General features: G+C 46.9%; 1 protein-coding gene across 3 annotated transcripts in view; it reads left to right on the forward strand.

Moving 5' to 3' along the window:
* Positions 1 to 13756, forward strand: part of SLC25A25 (solute carrier family 25 member 25) — a 32970-nt gene that overhangs the window by 9824 nt on the left and 9390 nt on the right. The window contains exon 1 of one of the 3 annotated variants that reach the window (XM_077768289.1): positions 6509 to 6727. The exons of 1 other annotated variant lie outside the window; for it this stretch is intronic. In XM_077768289.1, coding sequence (XP_077624415.1) covers positions 6509 to 6727 — 219 coding nt within the window. Of the gene's footprint in view, positions 1 to 6508; positions 6728 to 13482; positions 13642 to 13756 lie in introns of those variants that run through there. One more of the 3 variants, XM_077768290.1, reaches the window with a different exon arrangement.

Here is a 13756-nt window from a genome sequence, read left to right on the forward strand (position 1 = left end):
ATTATTTTGAGTTGTGTTACGTTGTTTCCAAATGTTTAGGTATTTTCCAGGTATCCTTCTGTCATTGATTTCTAATTTAACTCCACTAGGGTAGAAAAACATTTGGTACAAGCTGAACCCTTTTATTTTTATTTATTTATTTATTTATTTATTTATTAACATTTATTTATTAAACATTTATTTATTATTACTGACAGAGAGAGACAGAGCATGAGCATGGGAAGGGCAGAGAGACAGATGAAGACAGAATCTGAAACAGGCTCCGGGTTCTGAGCTGTCAGCACAGAGCTTGATAACCGGGTTCGAACTCAAGAACTGTGAGATCATGACCTAGGCCAAAGTTGGACGCGTAACTGACTAAGCCACCCAGGTGTCCTGTATCTCTATATTTAAAATATGTTTCTTACAGGCAACATATAGCTAGATCTTGGCTTTTTCAATTCCATCTGACCATCCCTACTTTTTAATTGGTATGTTTAGACCACGTGTATCTACTATTATTGATATGATTGGGTTTGAATCTACCATCTTGTTATTTGTTTTCTTTTTATTTGCTATTTCTTTTTCTATGTGTCCCATCTATTCACTTACTGCCTTCTTTTGGGTCAGTTGAATATTTTTTATGATTCCATTTGGTCTCTTTTGTTGGCTTACTAGCTTTAACTCTCTTTTCAATGGTAGCTTTAGGGATTATAATATACATACATTTTTAACCTACCACAGCCTAACTTAACTGGTATTATATTAAATAGTTGAAGAGAGACACTTGTGTGGCTCAGTAGGTTAAGCACCAGACTTCAGCTCAAGGCATAATCTTATGGTTCGTGGGTTCGAGTCCTACGTTGGGCTATGTGCTGAGAGCTCAGAGCCTGGAGCATGCTTCAGATTCTGTGTCTCCCTCTCTCTCTGCCCCTCTGCCTTTCCCTCTCTGTCTCTCTGTCTCTCTCTCTCTCCAAAATAAATAAACATTAACAAGAATTCTAAAAAATAGTTTAAGAATCTTTGAGGCACCTATGTGGCTTAGTTGGATAAGCATCCGACTCTTGATTTCAGCTTAGATCATGATCTCATTGTCCGTGAGATCGAGCCCTACATTGGGCTCAGTGCTAACGGTGTGGAGCCTGCTTGGATTGTCTCTCTCCCTCTCTCTGCCCTGCCCCAGCTTGTGCACTTGCTTTCTCTCTCAAAATAAATAAATGAATTTAAAAGAAGGTGGGAATCTCAGTATACAGCTGACCCTTGAACAACACAAGTTTGAACTGTGCAGGTCCACTTCTACATGGATTTTTAAAAAATAAATACAGTACAGTACTGTAAATATATTTTCTCTTCCTTATTATTTTCTTAATAACATTGCTTTTTTTCTAGCTTTACAAACACTACAGTATATAATACATATACAAAATATGTGTTAATCGACTGTTGATCTTATCAGTAAGGCTTTTGGTCAACAGTAGACTAAATTACATTTTTACGGAATCAAAAGTTTTTTTGTTTTTTTTTTAAAGTTTATTTTACTTATTTTGAGATAGAGCGTATGGGAGGGGCAGAGGGAGAGGGAGAGAGAGAAACCCAAACAGGCTCTCCCTACTGTCAGTGCAGAGCCTGATGTGGGGCTTGAACTCACAAACCATGAGATCAAGACCTGAGCCCAAGTCAAGAGTCGGTCGCTTAACCAAGTGAGCCGCCCCGGTGCCCCAAAAGGGGATTTTTTTTTTTTAAGTTTATTTATTTTGAGAGAGGGTGAGGAGGGGCAGAGAGAGAGAGAGAATCCCAAGCAGGTTCCACACTGCCAGCACAGAGCTGGTCGCCGGACTTGAAATCACAAACAGGAGACCATGACCTGAGCTGAAGTCGGACACTTAACTGACTGAGCCACCCAGAGGCCCCAAAAGTGGATTTTTAACTGCTCAGGGTTGGAGCCCCAACCTTCTGCAGTGTTCCAGGACCAGCCATACTTTTATTTCTACTCTCCTAGCTTTTGTGTTGTGGTTCTCATACATTTTTACTTCTACATATGTCATCAACCCACAATACATTGTTTTGTTTTTGCCTTAAACTTATCTTTTAAGGAGACTTAATAATGAGAACAAAGTCCTTTATATTTACCTATACAATTACTGTTTTGGTGTTCTTCATTCCTTTGTGTAAATCTAGATTTTTCCTTCTACCTAAAGGGCTCCTTTAACGTTTCTTGTATAAGTCTGAAAAGTTTTTTATTTTGCCTTCCTTTCAGTAGGTATTTTTTTGGGTTAACAGTTTCCGATGGGAAGAATACCCCCAGATATTCTATCTTTGTTCCTCTGTATGTCCTGGGTCTTTTTCTGTATCTGCTTTTAAGATATTCCTCTTTATCACTGGTTTTTGGCAATTTAATTTGATGTGCCTGAGTGTAGTTTGTTTGTTTGTTTTATATTTCTTATCCTTGGGGATTGTGGAGTTTCTTGGATCTGTGGATTTTAGTTTTCAATGAATTTTGGGGGGGAAATGTAGACATAATTCTTTTTTTCTTTTTTTTTTTTGAGTAGGAATTAAAAAACATTTTTTTTTAATGTTTTATTTATTTCTGAGAGAGAGAGAGACAGTGTGAGCCAGGGAAGGTCAGAGAGAGAAGAAGACACAGAATCTGAAACAGGCTCCAGTCTCTTGAGCTAGCTGTTAGCACAGAGCCCGACACAGCTCGGACCCATGAACCGTGAGATCATGACCTGAGCCGAAGTCAGACGCTTAACTGACTGAGCCACCCAGGCACCCCACCATTATTTCTTTAAATATTTTTTCTGTCCCTACCTTCATGAACACCCGTTCATATTAACCTGTTAGCGGTTGTCCCACAGCTTGCTGATGCCGCGTTCACTTTTTGTTTTGCTTTTTTCTCTCTTTCATTTTGAAGTTTCTATTGCTGTGTCTTCAAGCTCATTACTGTTTTATTTTGCATTGTCTACTCTGCTGTTAAAACCATCCAGTGTACTTTTCATCTCAGACACTGTAGTTTTCATCTAGAATATCTGCAGTGTATCTATTTAACACACTTGAGCTTTCCATTAGCTTCTTGAACATGTGGAGTACAATTATGATTATGTGTATTCTTGTATACCACTTCTAACATACAAGTCATTTCTGGGTCAGTTTCAACTGATTGATTTCTATCATTATGGGTCATCTTTCCCTGCTTCTTTGCATTCCTGTTGATTTGTTATTGGATTTTATTTTACCGGGTGCTGGGTATTCTCATATTCCTGTGAACATTCTTGAGCTTTATTCTGGGGCCCCCTTCCCTACCTCCCTTTATTATGAGATTTTTCTACCCTGTCCGCTTGGAACGGGATGCCTTTGGATGGTTCTTCTCCCACACTCAGGCAGTGTCCTCACAGGCAAGCACCATGATTCTAGGGGGCCCTCAGCAGCTCCCCAGAGCTCACCGTCTGTGCAGTTCCTCCCTTCCCAGTCCTTGGTCCTGCTCTAGCTGCCCGAACCTTCCTGGCCCCTCAGCTGCCTGCCGGCAGCATGGGAAGGCTGCTGCGCTCTACCTGGGTGCCCTGTCCCTGCATTGCTGCCTGGTAACCCCAGCTACGAAGCCGGGGCCCGTTGTAGGACTTGCCTCATTTGTGTGGATCTCTCAGCAGCCACTGTCTTGTTGCCTGTGGGCAGAAAGATGAATCAGTCCCTGTTATTCCATCTTGACTGGAGAGCCCCCTAGTCTTTGCTCTGTTCTGTGGGATGGACGAGCCCATTAAATGAAACACCAGTAGTCTAATACATAAGGGATTTCTCTTGTGTTTGCAGATTGGGGCCCAGAGCACCGCCATGTCCAACTCACCAGACCCCAGTGCCTGAAAACAAAATCCATCTTCATTAAAGAAGGATCACTAATTTGTTTAGGGTTTAGGGGTCTGGACTGACTCTTCTTCAGTAGTAAAACTATTGATTTCATGGGCTCGCAATCATTTTCTAGATAATGATAATAAACTAGCTAGCGTGAGGGCACCTGGCTGGCTCTGTTGGTGGAGCGCACAACTCTTGATCCCAGGGTTGTGAGTTCGAGCCCCACGATAGGTGTAGAGATTACTTAAAAATAATATCTTTTAAAAAATGAAATATGTACTGTTTATACATGCTTTAGAGATTTTTTTTAATGTTTATTTGTTTTGAGAGAGAGAGAGAGAGAGAGCACATGAGCAGGGGAGGGGCAGAGAGAAAAGAAGAGAGAGAATCCCAAGCAGGATCCATGCTCAGCACTAAGCTGGATGTGGGGCTCGATCTTATGAACCTTGAGATCATAACCTGGGCTGAAATCGAATCAGATGCTTAACCAGCTGAGCCACCCAGGTAGCCCAAGAGCTTTATATATTCTCTAATTTCATGTTCAACAAATCCTGTGAAATAATAATGCAGTTCTTTTACCACCCCCATTTTGCACATACATATTAAAGGACAGAGAGCTAAAATAATGTGACCGACATTATTCACACAACTAGTAAGGGGTGGCCAGGATTCACACCTGGGGTCTGCTCCAAGACTATACATCTGATCAACACACAAAACATACATGTGCATGATTCAGTTTCACAAGATCTAAGGATATTCAGTGAAAATAAACCTTCCACCTGCCTTTCTCCTCTCAAGCCCCCAAGTGCCCCAGACCATCTCTTCAATTGTTTTTAATGTTTATCCATTTTTTAAAAAGAGAGAGCACGCGTGCACATGTGTGCATGAGTGGGGGAGGGGCAGAGAGAGAGGGAGACACAGAATCCAAAGCAGGCTCCATGCTCTCAGCTGTCAGCACAGAACCCAACACAGGGCTTGACCTCACAAGCCATGAGATCATGACCTGGGCCAAAGTCAGATACTTCACCAACTGAGCCACCCAAGTGCTCCATCTCTTCAATTTTTAATGTGTCCTTCCAGAGATAATTTGTCATGTATACACACTGAGAAATCAATGGCAGCATATTATCCCCTTTCTTCTGCATCTTGCTTTTCTTGTTTAAAAAGATATGTTCAAGCCATTCCATAACAGTAGGTAGAAATGTCTTAATAACAGCTGGATAGGATTCCACTGTGTGGGTGTGCCAGAATCTTCCGTACCTGCTCCTCTTGTAAAGAACTTGAAGTTGTTTCCAAACTTGTACTATTATAAAAAAGGCTGCAATATAGATATCTCCTTATATGTATATATATCAAAATATATCATGTATGGGTATGTGATTTCCCATTGTGTAAATATATCCACAGGATACATCGCTAAAAGTGAAATTGTTATATTGAGGGCTTTGTGCTTTTGACATGTTGGAAGCCATGACTTCCTATTGGGAGCGGTTGTACTGATTACATGCTCATCGCAGCATGTGAGGGTGCCTGTTTCCGTACACTGTCTGCAACACAGTTCATGAAATTTTTTTCATGGCTTGTGTTTTTAAAATAATGGTTGTCAAGACGGGTATAAAGGGTTGCTTTGGGGGCGGAATACTGGTCACTGCTTATGTTAGCTAGTAAATTGAGAAGCAGATAAGCAAATATGACTTCCCTTTTACTCATGATCATCCACTCCATCCAGTCTACAGACTTCATCTGTGCCAGGTTCTGGGTACTAGGGGTAAAAAGATGTGTGACTTGGTCCCTGTCCTCAAGCAGCTCGTGGTGTAAAGGAAGACACGGGAGAACGAGTAGCTGGTATGGCGTGCATTGTTCTTGGCACAGTTGGAGAGAATGGGCTAATGGGGGCAATTCTGAGTGTTGCTAGATGTGTTACGAGGTGTTTCCAGGGTCTCTTAATCACGTTAACCTTGATGGTGAAAGTCATCCCGGAAACAAGCAGGTGGGAGAGGAGGAAGTTGGGCTCCCGCCAGGGCGGGGGGAGGGGGGGTGCGCTAGCACCCGGAGGGTTCTGCGAGAGGGGAGGCTATTCTGGAGGTTGCCATCAGCACCTCCCTGCAGAACTGCCGGCCGCATGCGGGGAATCGGCCGCCTGTGATTGGACGGCTGTCGCTGGTTGGGATAATGAACTCGGTAGTGTCGGCAGAGGTGATTGGCCGCGCCCTGCTGCAGTGAGATTGCAGACGGGGTGCTCCGGTCCAGGTCCGGGCTCCTGTGATGATCTTTAGTTGAGCGAGGACTGTTGAATAATTGGGAGCTCCAAGTTGCTTCTGCCTCCAGGAGAGATCTGTTGGGCTATTGCTTTTAGCTTTTTGAAAAAAGCCAAACATTCGATCACCATCTACCTGCAAAAGTGAGTTTTTACTGAAGAAGCTCCGGCTGCTCCCTCTCATCGCCAGCAGCCCGGCGGTGGGCCTCTCCTAGAGGGGCCCCATCTCAGGCCAGGCAGGACAGCAGTGCTAAGCAATTGGAAAAAGCAGGAATCAGCCACTGCATGCAGAGCTCCCAGCCTCCCAGCCCCCCCAGGCTAGTCTTCCGAGGAGCAGCCGTGTAGCCAGAGATCTTTGGTATTGTGGTCACATCCCTCCTCACAAGTGAAAGTCACCGGCGGCGACACCGGGAGGAAGCCGTGATGTTGCAGATGCTGTGGCCTTTTCTGTCTAGCTTTCTCCCTAGGGCTGGGTGCCAAGGCTCCAGAGAGGGGAACGATAATGAAGTCAGAGGCACCCCGGCTCCAGCTCGGGGAGACCAGATGTCAAGCTTTTTGGGGAAACAGGATGGAAGGGCCGAGGCCCCGGAAAAGAGACCCACCATTTTGCTGGTGGTCGGACCTGCAGAGCAATTTCCTAAGGTAATGGCACTCTCAAGAAGACCTCCTCCTTTAGGGGTTGTTCTAGGGTTGGTTTCCTGGGGAAAAAAAAAAAGGCGCTGGAGCGTGGGGAGGAAGCGAGGACTTAGAAATCAATCACTTTGGTATTGGGGCCTGGGGAGAAGTGTTAGACAATGAAGAAACCCAGATCTTCAGTCTAGAATCTTCCGGTGGCCACGGTAAAAGCTTTATCATCCTATCATGACCGGCTCAATGTGGCCATTTGGGGAAGGAAGGTTGAAGGCAATAGAGGATTTACCTTAGGATTTGTCATTTTGGTCCCAGAAAGCCATTTGGAAGGAAGAGACAAACGATCACACTCTGTCTTATGTCTTAGCTTGTCTGAACAATGCAGGGAGGACCTTTAAAGTTGAACCAGACTGCCTGGAGCTGGGAAGGGCCAGCCTGTCCTGCATCCCTAAGGTCAGACCTTTGGGTCTGTAAGGAAGGGAGGAGGAGGAGGAGTCAGGAGAGGCTGGAGTCCCAAGGTACAGAGGCCGGTCCCCTCACGGGTCTGCCAGGGCCATCCGTTCATCTGGTGCTGTGAGTGTGGGTCACCTCGCCTCATCTTCACAAGAGCCAAGGTAAGTCGTAGCACCCCCATTTCATGGATGAGGAAACTGAGATGCAGAAAGACTGAATAATTTGCCCAGGATTCAACAGTTACGGAGGGGTAGATGTGAGATTTCACCCCGAGTCTGTGTGGAATTTGTCTTGTACTTGGCCTCGCTTTCCCTGAAGAAAGCAGTTTTAACGCGACCAAGTTGTGTTCTCGGGATTAGAAAGAAAGTGCAGCTTGCCTGGGGTTTCTCCTGCCTGAGCTAGAAGCAGCCTTGCTGACCTCCTGAGTTTTGGTTATTTTGAATCTGTTCCTCCTTTTTCAGGATAAAATCAACGAAAAGAGGGAAGGAGATTCTTCCCTGTGTCTGGCACATTGTAGATTCCCAAAAAAACGTTGTTTGAATTGAACTGCTGTATCAGAGAATTAAATGTTGGGTTTTCCTCTGCCAAGTGGGAGGGACCAGCTACTGGCGGTGTTTAGGTGCAAGCTTTGAGCAGAAGCCTCTGTCGGCCACGGCCACGGGCTTGTCCTGGTGGGCAGGGCCCTCTGCGTCTGTGTTCTACCTGCCGTGTGCTTTGAGCCCTGTCTCTTTCTACCTTTCGATCATCCTGGACAAGCTCAGAAATGGCAGTGGTGCTCTCCTTTGTGAGGACCTTTTTTTTTTTTTTAACTTTTTTCTTTAATGTTTTATTTATTTCTGAGAGAGAGAGAGAGAGCGGGCGACCAGGGGAGGGTCAAAGAGAGAGGGAGATACAGAATCCGAAACAGGCTCCAGTCTCTGAGCTAGCTGTCAGCACAGAGCCTGACACAGGGCTCGAACCCACGAACCGTGAGATCATGACCTGAGCTGAAGTCGGATGCTTAACCGACTGAGCCACCCAGGACCTGTTTTTTTTTTTTTTTAAATATACAGACCTGCTTACCTGATGGCCGAGGGACTAAGAGACTGGCTGGCTCCCTTTTAAATTCACCCACCTTGGGCTTTAATAATTAACTGCTCCATTTCCCAAATTCATCCTGGCATCTCTTGCCAGCCCTGCCCCCAGGTGGCCCCGGGTCAGGACTTNGGCCTGGCCAGAGACCCACACCTTTCACTTTCCCCAAGAGGGAGATGGATCAGCTGGCTGGAGGTGGCAGACAGAGCAGCCCTTTTGGTTTGAAGCAAGAAAGCAAGCACATTCGGGCAGCGTGGACTCATGAAAAGCAGATAAACCGAGAACTGGGGGGAGAGTGTGTTTCTGCAGCGTGTGTCCTTGGCCAGTGCAGCGACTCCTGAAGGCGGGGTTTGGGGTTCGGGATCCGTGATCCCTAGCCTATGGGACCTCAGCTTCTCGGTTCCCCAGCAGCAGCACTACTTTGTGGTGCTCTCACTTCCCCCTGCCTGCTAGGGAGTTGGGTTCCTGCAGGCTTTTCTTGGAGGAGGAGCGAGTGGTTCCAGTTTGCCCCTTTATCTTTGTCTTGCAGTTAATCTGCAGTTGGAGAAGAAAGCCATTAGCGTGGAGTGAGAGAGGCGCCCTCGGGCCATTCAGGCTTGCAAATCCTGAGGGGCTGGCTCCTTAGAAGCTCAGAGAATTTTGCCCATTGTGTGTCTAATTGCCAAGTGTAGGCAGGTTTCATTGGAAACCGGCTACAGCGGGGCTGTCATGGCAACCCGATCATCAAATGACACTCCCAGCCACAGCAGCAAATGAGGTTCAAGAACCTTACGGGTGGGTGGGGCTAGAGCCGCCGGATGCTGGCAGGGCTCCTTCGCATATTAATATTTTTTGGCTATGTCTGAGTCATTGCAGAAGAGGGGGAGACACTTTATGACCTAATGCTACCCTCCCAGAGGCATTCTACCTGCCCTGCTCTTACTCACGCTGTTCAGCGCTTACAAGAAGCACCTGTTCTGGGCCATGAACCAGAGCGGTAGAACAGGGACGGCAGGTAGTGGGGTTGGCAGACTCCCGGGGAGCAGGATGCTGGGGAGAGGAACTTCTTTACAGACGAGATGGGACCTGAGACCGCTAGATCCTGAGGGATCCAGAGTCGCGGTCATTGGCTTTGCATGCCAGCTGTTACAGGAACAGAATCAGAAGAGGCCAGCAAAAGTAGATCTGGGCCACAGAATTCGAATAAGTCAAAAGAGCAGAGAAGAAGGGTAGATGGCGGAACGGGGAGAGGGGCAGCACGTGACGCCGTGAGCCGGTGTGAGTCAGGAGGATCGGAACACGAGCCCCGCTTCAGTCTTCCTTATTTGTATTTCTCCAGTATGCGTTCAGAAGCTCTCGCACAGATGGGGATTTTCCTTTTTAGCTAAGCCTAAGCCTGAACTTGCTCAGGTCACACCTTTCCCACACACCTGCCACCTTCCAATATGAAGCATTGCTCACCGTAATTCTCCGTGTCAGGCGTAAAGACTTTCTTTGGAAACCGAGTTCTAAAATCTCTTCTTGGCAGTGTCAGGTTTGAGCGCTCTTTTCCATGGAAGTAACCAGAGCCGGGTCCCGGGTGAGGCCCAGCCCTGCCGCCAACAGGCTCTGGGACCCAGGTGAAGCAGGGGACCTCTCCAGATCTGTTTGCTTATCTCAGAGATTAAGGATCACCCCCTCAGGGCCCAGCTGTCTGTAACCCCAGGGGTTGAGCCCTTACTTGAATCCCAGGTGCTTAGAGATGGGTCATTTGGGTGGGATTTCCAGTTCTGTGTGACAGTGGAATTCTGCAGGAACTGTGGCACTCAGGAGGATGGCTGATTTAAATAAAGAAGCGCGACGCCAATTCCAGTTTGTCCAGTGAGAACATTCTGTTGGACTCCGTCACAGTTGCACAATAAAAATACGTTGAAACCCTTTTTTATTTTTTTTTAATGTTTTATTTATTTCTAGGAGAGAGAGAGAGAGAGAGAGACCGCGTGAGCAGGGGAGGGTCAGAGAGAGAGGGAGTCACAGACTGAAACAGGCTCCAGGCTCTGAGCTGACAGCACAGAGCCCAACGCGGGGCCCCAACCCGTGAACCGCGAGATCATGACCTAAGCGAAAGTCGGACGCTTAACCGACTAAGCTACCCAGGCGCCTCGAAACCCTTTTTTAAAGTCAACGTTGGAATAGAATTAACGTTAGCAGTGGAAAATAACATTTTGACAAGCACACGCAGAGCTTTTCAGAGAACAAAATGCTTGACCCCGTGATACCACTGGGTTGTGGAGTAATGAGCTCTGTTATAACCAAGGAGATTTCATCCTGGTTGTTGTTGGGGTTTTTTTCCCCTAGAAAACAGGTGTTCTTACCTGATAATGCTTTGAGAAGTTATCTCTAAAATATAGAATATGGGTTTCACTTTTCTTTGGTACTGTTTTCAAACATTTTCTCACGTTCTGTAAATATATGATAAACCTCGATAGTACACAAAGAAAAATTCAGTAGTACAGTCATGTTGACGTGTTAGAAAATGAGCATCTCCAAGATGAACAACTTATTTTTTCAACCAAAATATTTGCCAGATTAGAGGCGCCTGGGTGGCTCAGTTGGTTGAAGGTCCAACTCTTGATTTTGGCTCAGGTCATGATCCCAGGGTCATAGGGTCGAGCCCCTCGTCAGGCCCTGTGCTGAGCATAGAACCTGCTTAAGATTCTCTCCCTCTACCCCTCCCTCCCTGCTTGTGCGCCCTCTCAAAAAAAAAAAAATTGTCATTATATTGGAATGACTGCAGTCATCACTGAAATGAGATATTTCAGCTTATCTCTGTAGCTTATTTTTGTTTCAGAGGCGAACATGAATAATTTAACAAAGGAAGATCAGCATTTCAAAATTTAGCTCTTTTATTTATAACTGTGAATCTCCTTTATTATTTAAAAAAAATTTTGTTTTTAGGGGCGCCTGGGTGGCTCAGTCGGTTAAGCATCCCAACTTCGGCTCAGGTCATGATATCGCGGTGCTCCCGCGTCGGGCTCTGTGCTGACAGCTAGCTCAGAGCCTGGAGCCTGCTTCAGATTCTGTGTCTCCCTCTCTCTCTGACCCTCCCCTGCTCATGCTGTCTCTCTCTCAGAAATAAATGAAATATTTAACAAATTTTTTAAAAAAATTTTTGTTTATAAGGAATCTCTATTCCCAACATGGGGCTCACACCCACAACCCTGAGATCAAGAGTCACATGCTCTCCTAACTGAGCCAGCCAGGCACCCCCATAAATGTGAGCCTCCTTTAAAATAAAAATAACAATACATGTCCTTGTTGAGGTGGATGAAATACCCCAACGACTATGTTTGCAGACACTCAGAAAAACCCACTGAGGTCTTCATCAAGAGTGATGGTGTGTAGAGGCCCGTGCCACTGGCTTTATGAACTCAGAAGCTATTTATATCAGCACCTCCATGACCAAGTCAAGGTACAAAGGTTCAAAACAATAGTCCCCTGCCTTCAAGGACCCCAGTAGCAGTGATAAGTTGTATGTGAAAACAGTCCAAACCAGAAATTCTAGATGGGGCAACTGAAGAGAGAGCAGAGTGTCGTGGATTTAGGTGGAGGCTGAGCAGAAATCTTCTGGATAATCCAAGCCGCCTCTGAATTCCTCATCGGACGGATCGTCCCCAGTGCAGTCTGAGGCCTGTCATTACAGACTCATCAGATCTCTTCTCGAGGGGCTGAAAGGTCATATAAGTTCTTAAAATGTTTCCTAATGCTCTATGTAAGCACCAACAGCTTCCTTTTGCTTAAGCTTTATTTATTTAGTCTCTACACCCACTGTGGGGCTCAAACTCATCACCCTGGGATTCAAGGGTCACATGCTCTTCTGACTGAGCCAGCCAGGCACCCCATCTTACTTTAAAATCCTTTTTTTCTAGTTCTTAACAAAAAGCTTTTTGGTAAGTTAATAAAGTCCTTTTGCTTTTGCGATTTCCAAATTATAACCATCCATTTTTATCTGTCCTGGTAGCAACATTCGGTCTATATTAGGAAATGGTACATATAGAAGGAACATCTTTGTGACGCGGTTCTGCCTCCGCAGCACGACTCTATGACACTTTTGTTAGGGAAGGGATGATGTGGAGATGGTAGATGCATGGAGAGGAGGGATCACCCTTAACTGACGGCTCGAATCTGACCTTCCAGGACCTGAGATTTTTCTCTTTTCCTCACCTGAAAGGGATGTTCTGGAGCCATGTGCCCAATAGAACTTTCTGTGTGATGGAAATGGCTCAGTGAGTCCTTGTGGCTGTGAAGTACTTGAAAGGTGGTCACACAACCGAGGAACTGATTTTTTTTTTAATTTCATTGAATTTTAATTAATTTAAAAATTCAAACTTCCCCTCTTGAATAGGACAGACCTAGGCCAGAAAGCTAGGACAATACTGAACTTTGAAGTGTTCTGAGGGTGAGCTCTGAAGGCCATCTGGAGTTTTAAGTGACCTGCTGCTTGGTGCTTCCGGGGTGTCCCTCAGCACCCCGCTCTTTAGCGGGGATCCTTCCTGCCCCCATGTCAGCCCCTGGGTGCTTTCAGGACGCTCAGGGGAAGCCTGCAGGGGAATGGGTTGGTTCTGAGGTGCTCACATTGCAAAGTGGCCTGGAAAAAGGTCACTGGAGCCAGAGCCAGCTGGAAGGCGGCAGGACCAAGGCAGCCTGAGCCCAGGGCTCAGCCCGCTAGGGGCGGCCCCCCTGCGGATGAATGAGCCCGCGATGGGGCCGCTTCCAGGATGGCTGGGCACCCGGCACCCCGGCAGCCCCTGCCAACTTCTACCCTCACAGCTGAACTAGGCCCATTTCCAGTTAGCATTGACCCAGTCTGTACATGCACTTGGTTTTCTGCTGGGAATGATTTACTAAAGGGGAGAAGACCATTGTATTGTGTGACGCGTTTGGGGACCTTGTAGAAAAACATGCTGAAAGCTGTTTGCTCATCTGGCGGGCTTGGCAGCGGAGTGTGAAGGTTCCGACCTGCTTGCGAAGAGTTAAGTCGGAGCGCAGGTGACGTCAGCCCTGATCTTTACACGCCTCCACTTGAGCAATCGCCGCCTCCTCGCGAGGGCCGGAGCTCATTGGCTGTGGGCAGGGCTTCCCGTGGGCAGGCTTTTCTCAATTAAGTAAAAGGGCAGGGCCCGAGCAGCCAATGACAGCCGCGTCCCGGCAGACCTGGTGCGAGTGTCCCCGGCCGGCTGCAGTCCCTGGCTTGCGAGCAGCGCGCCCGGCTCCCAGTCAGCATGCTCTGCCTGTGCCTCTATGTGCCGCTCATCGGGGAGACCCAGACCGAGTTCCAGTACTTCGAGTCCAAGGGGCTTCCCGCCGAGCTGAAGTCCATCTTCAAACTCAGCGTCTTTATCCCCTCCCAGGAGTTCTCCACCTACCGCCAGTGGAAGCAGGTCTGTGCGGCCCCAAACCGGCGGAGTGAATGCATGAGTGGTGGTAGACGGTGCGCGTGCGCTAACTGCCCGTTTCCCCCGCCACCTCCCCTCCCAACCGCCCCCCCCCCTCGCC

The sequence above is a fragment of the Crocuta crocuta genome, unplaced genomic scaffold (assembly GCF_008692635.1).
Source record: "Crocuta crocuta isolate KB4526 unplaced genomic scaffold, BGI_CrCroc_1.0 scaffold35, whole genome shotgun sequence".
Lineage (NCBI taxonomy): Eukaryota > Metazoa > Chordata > Mammalia > Carnivora > Hyaenidae > Crocuta > Crocuta crocuta.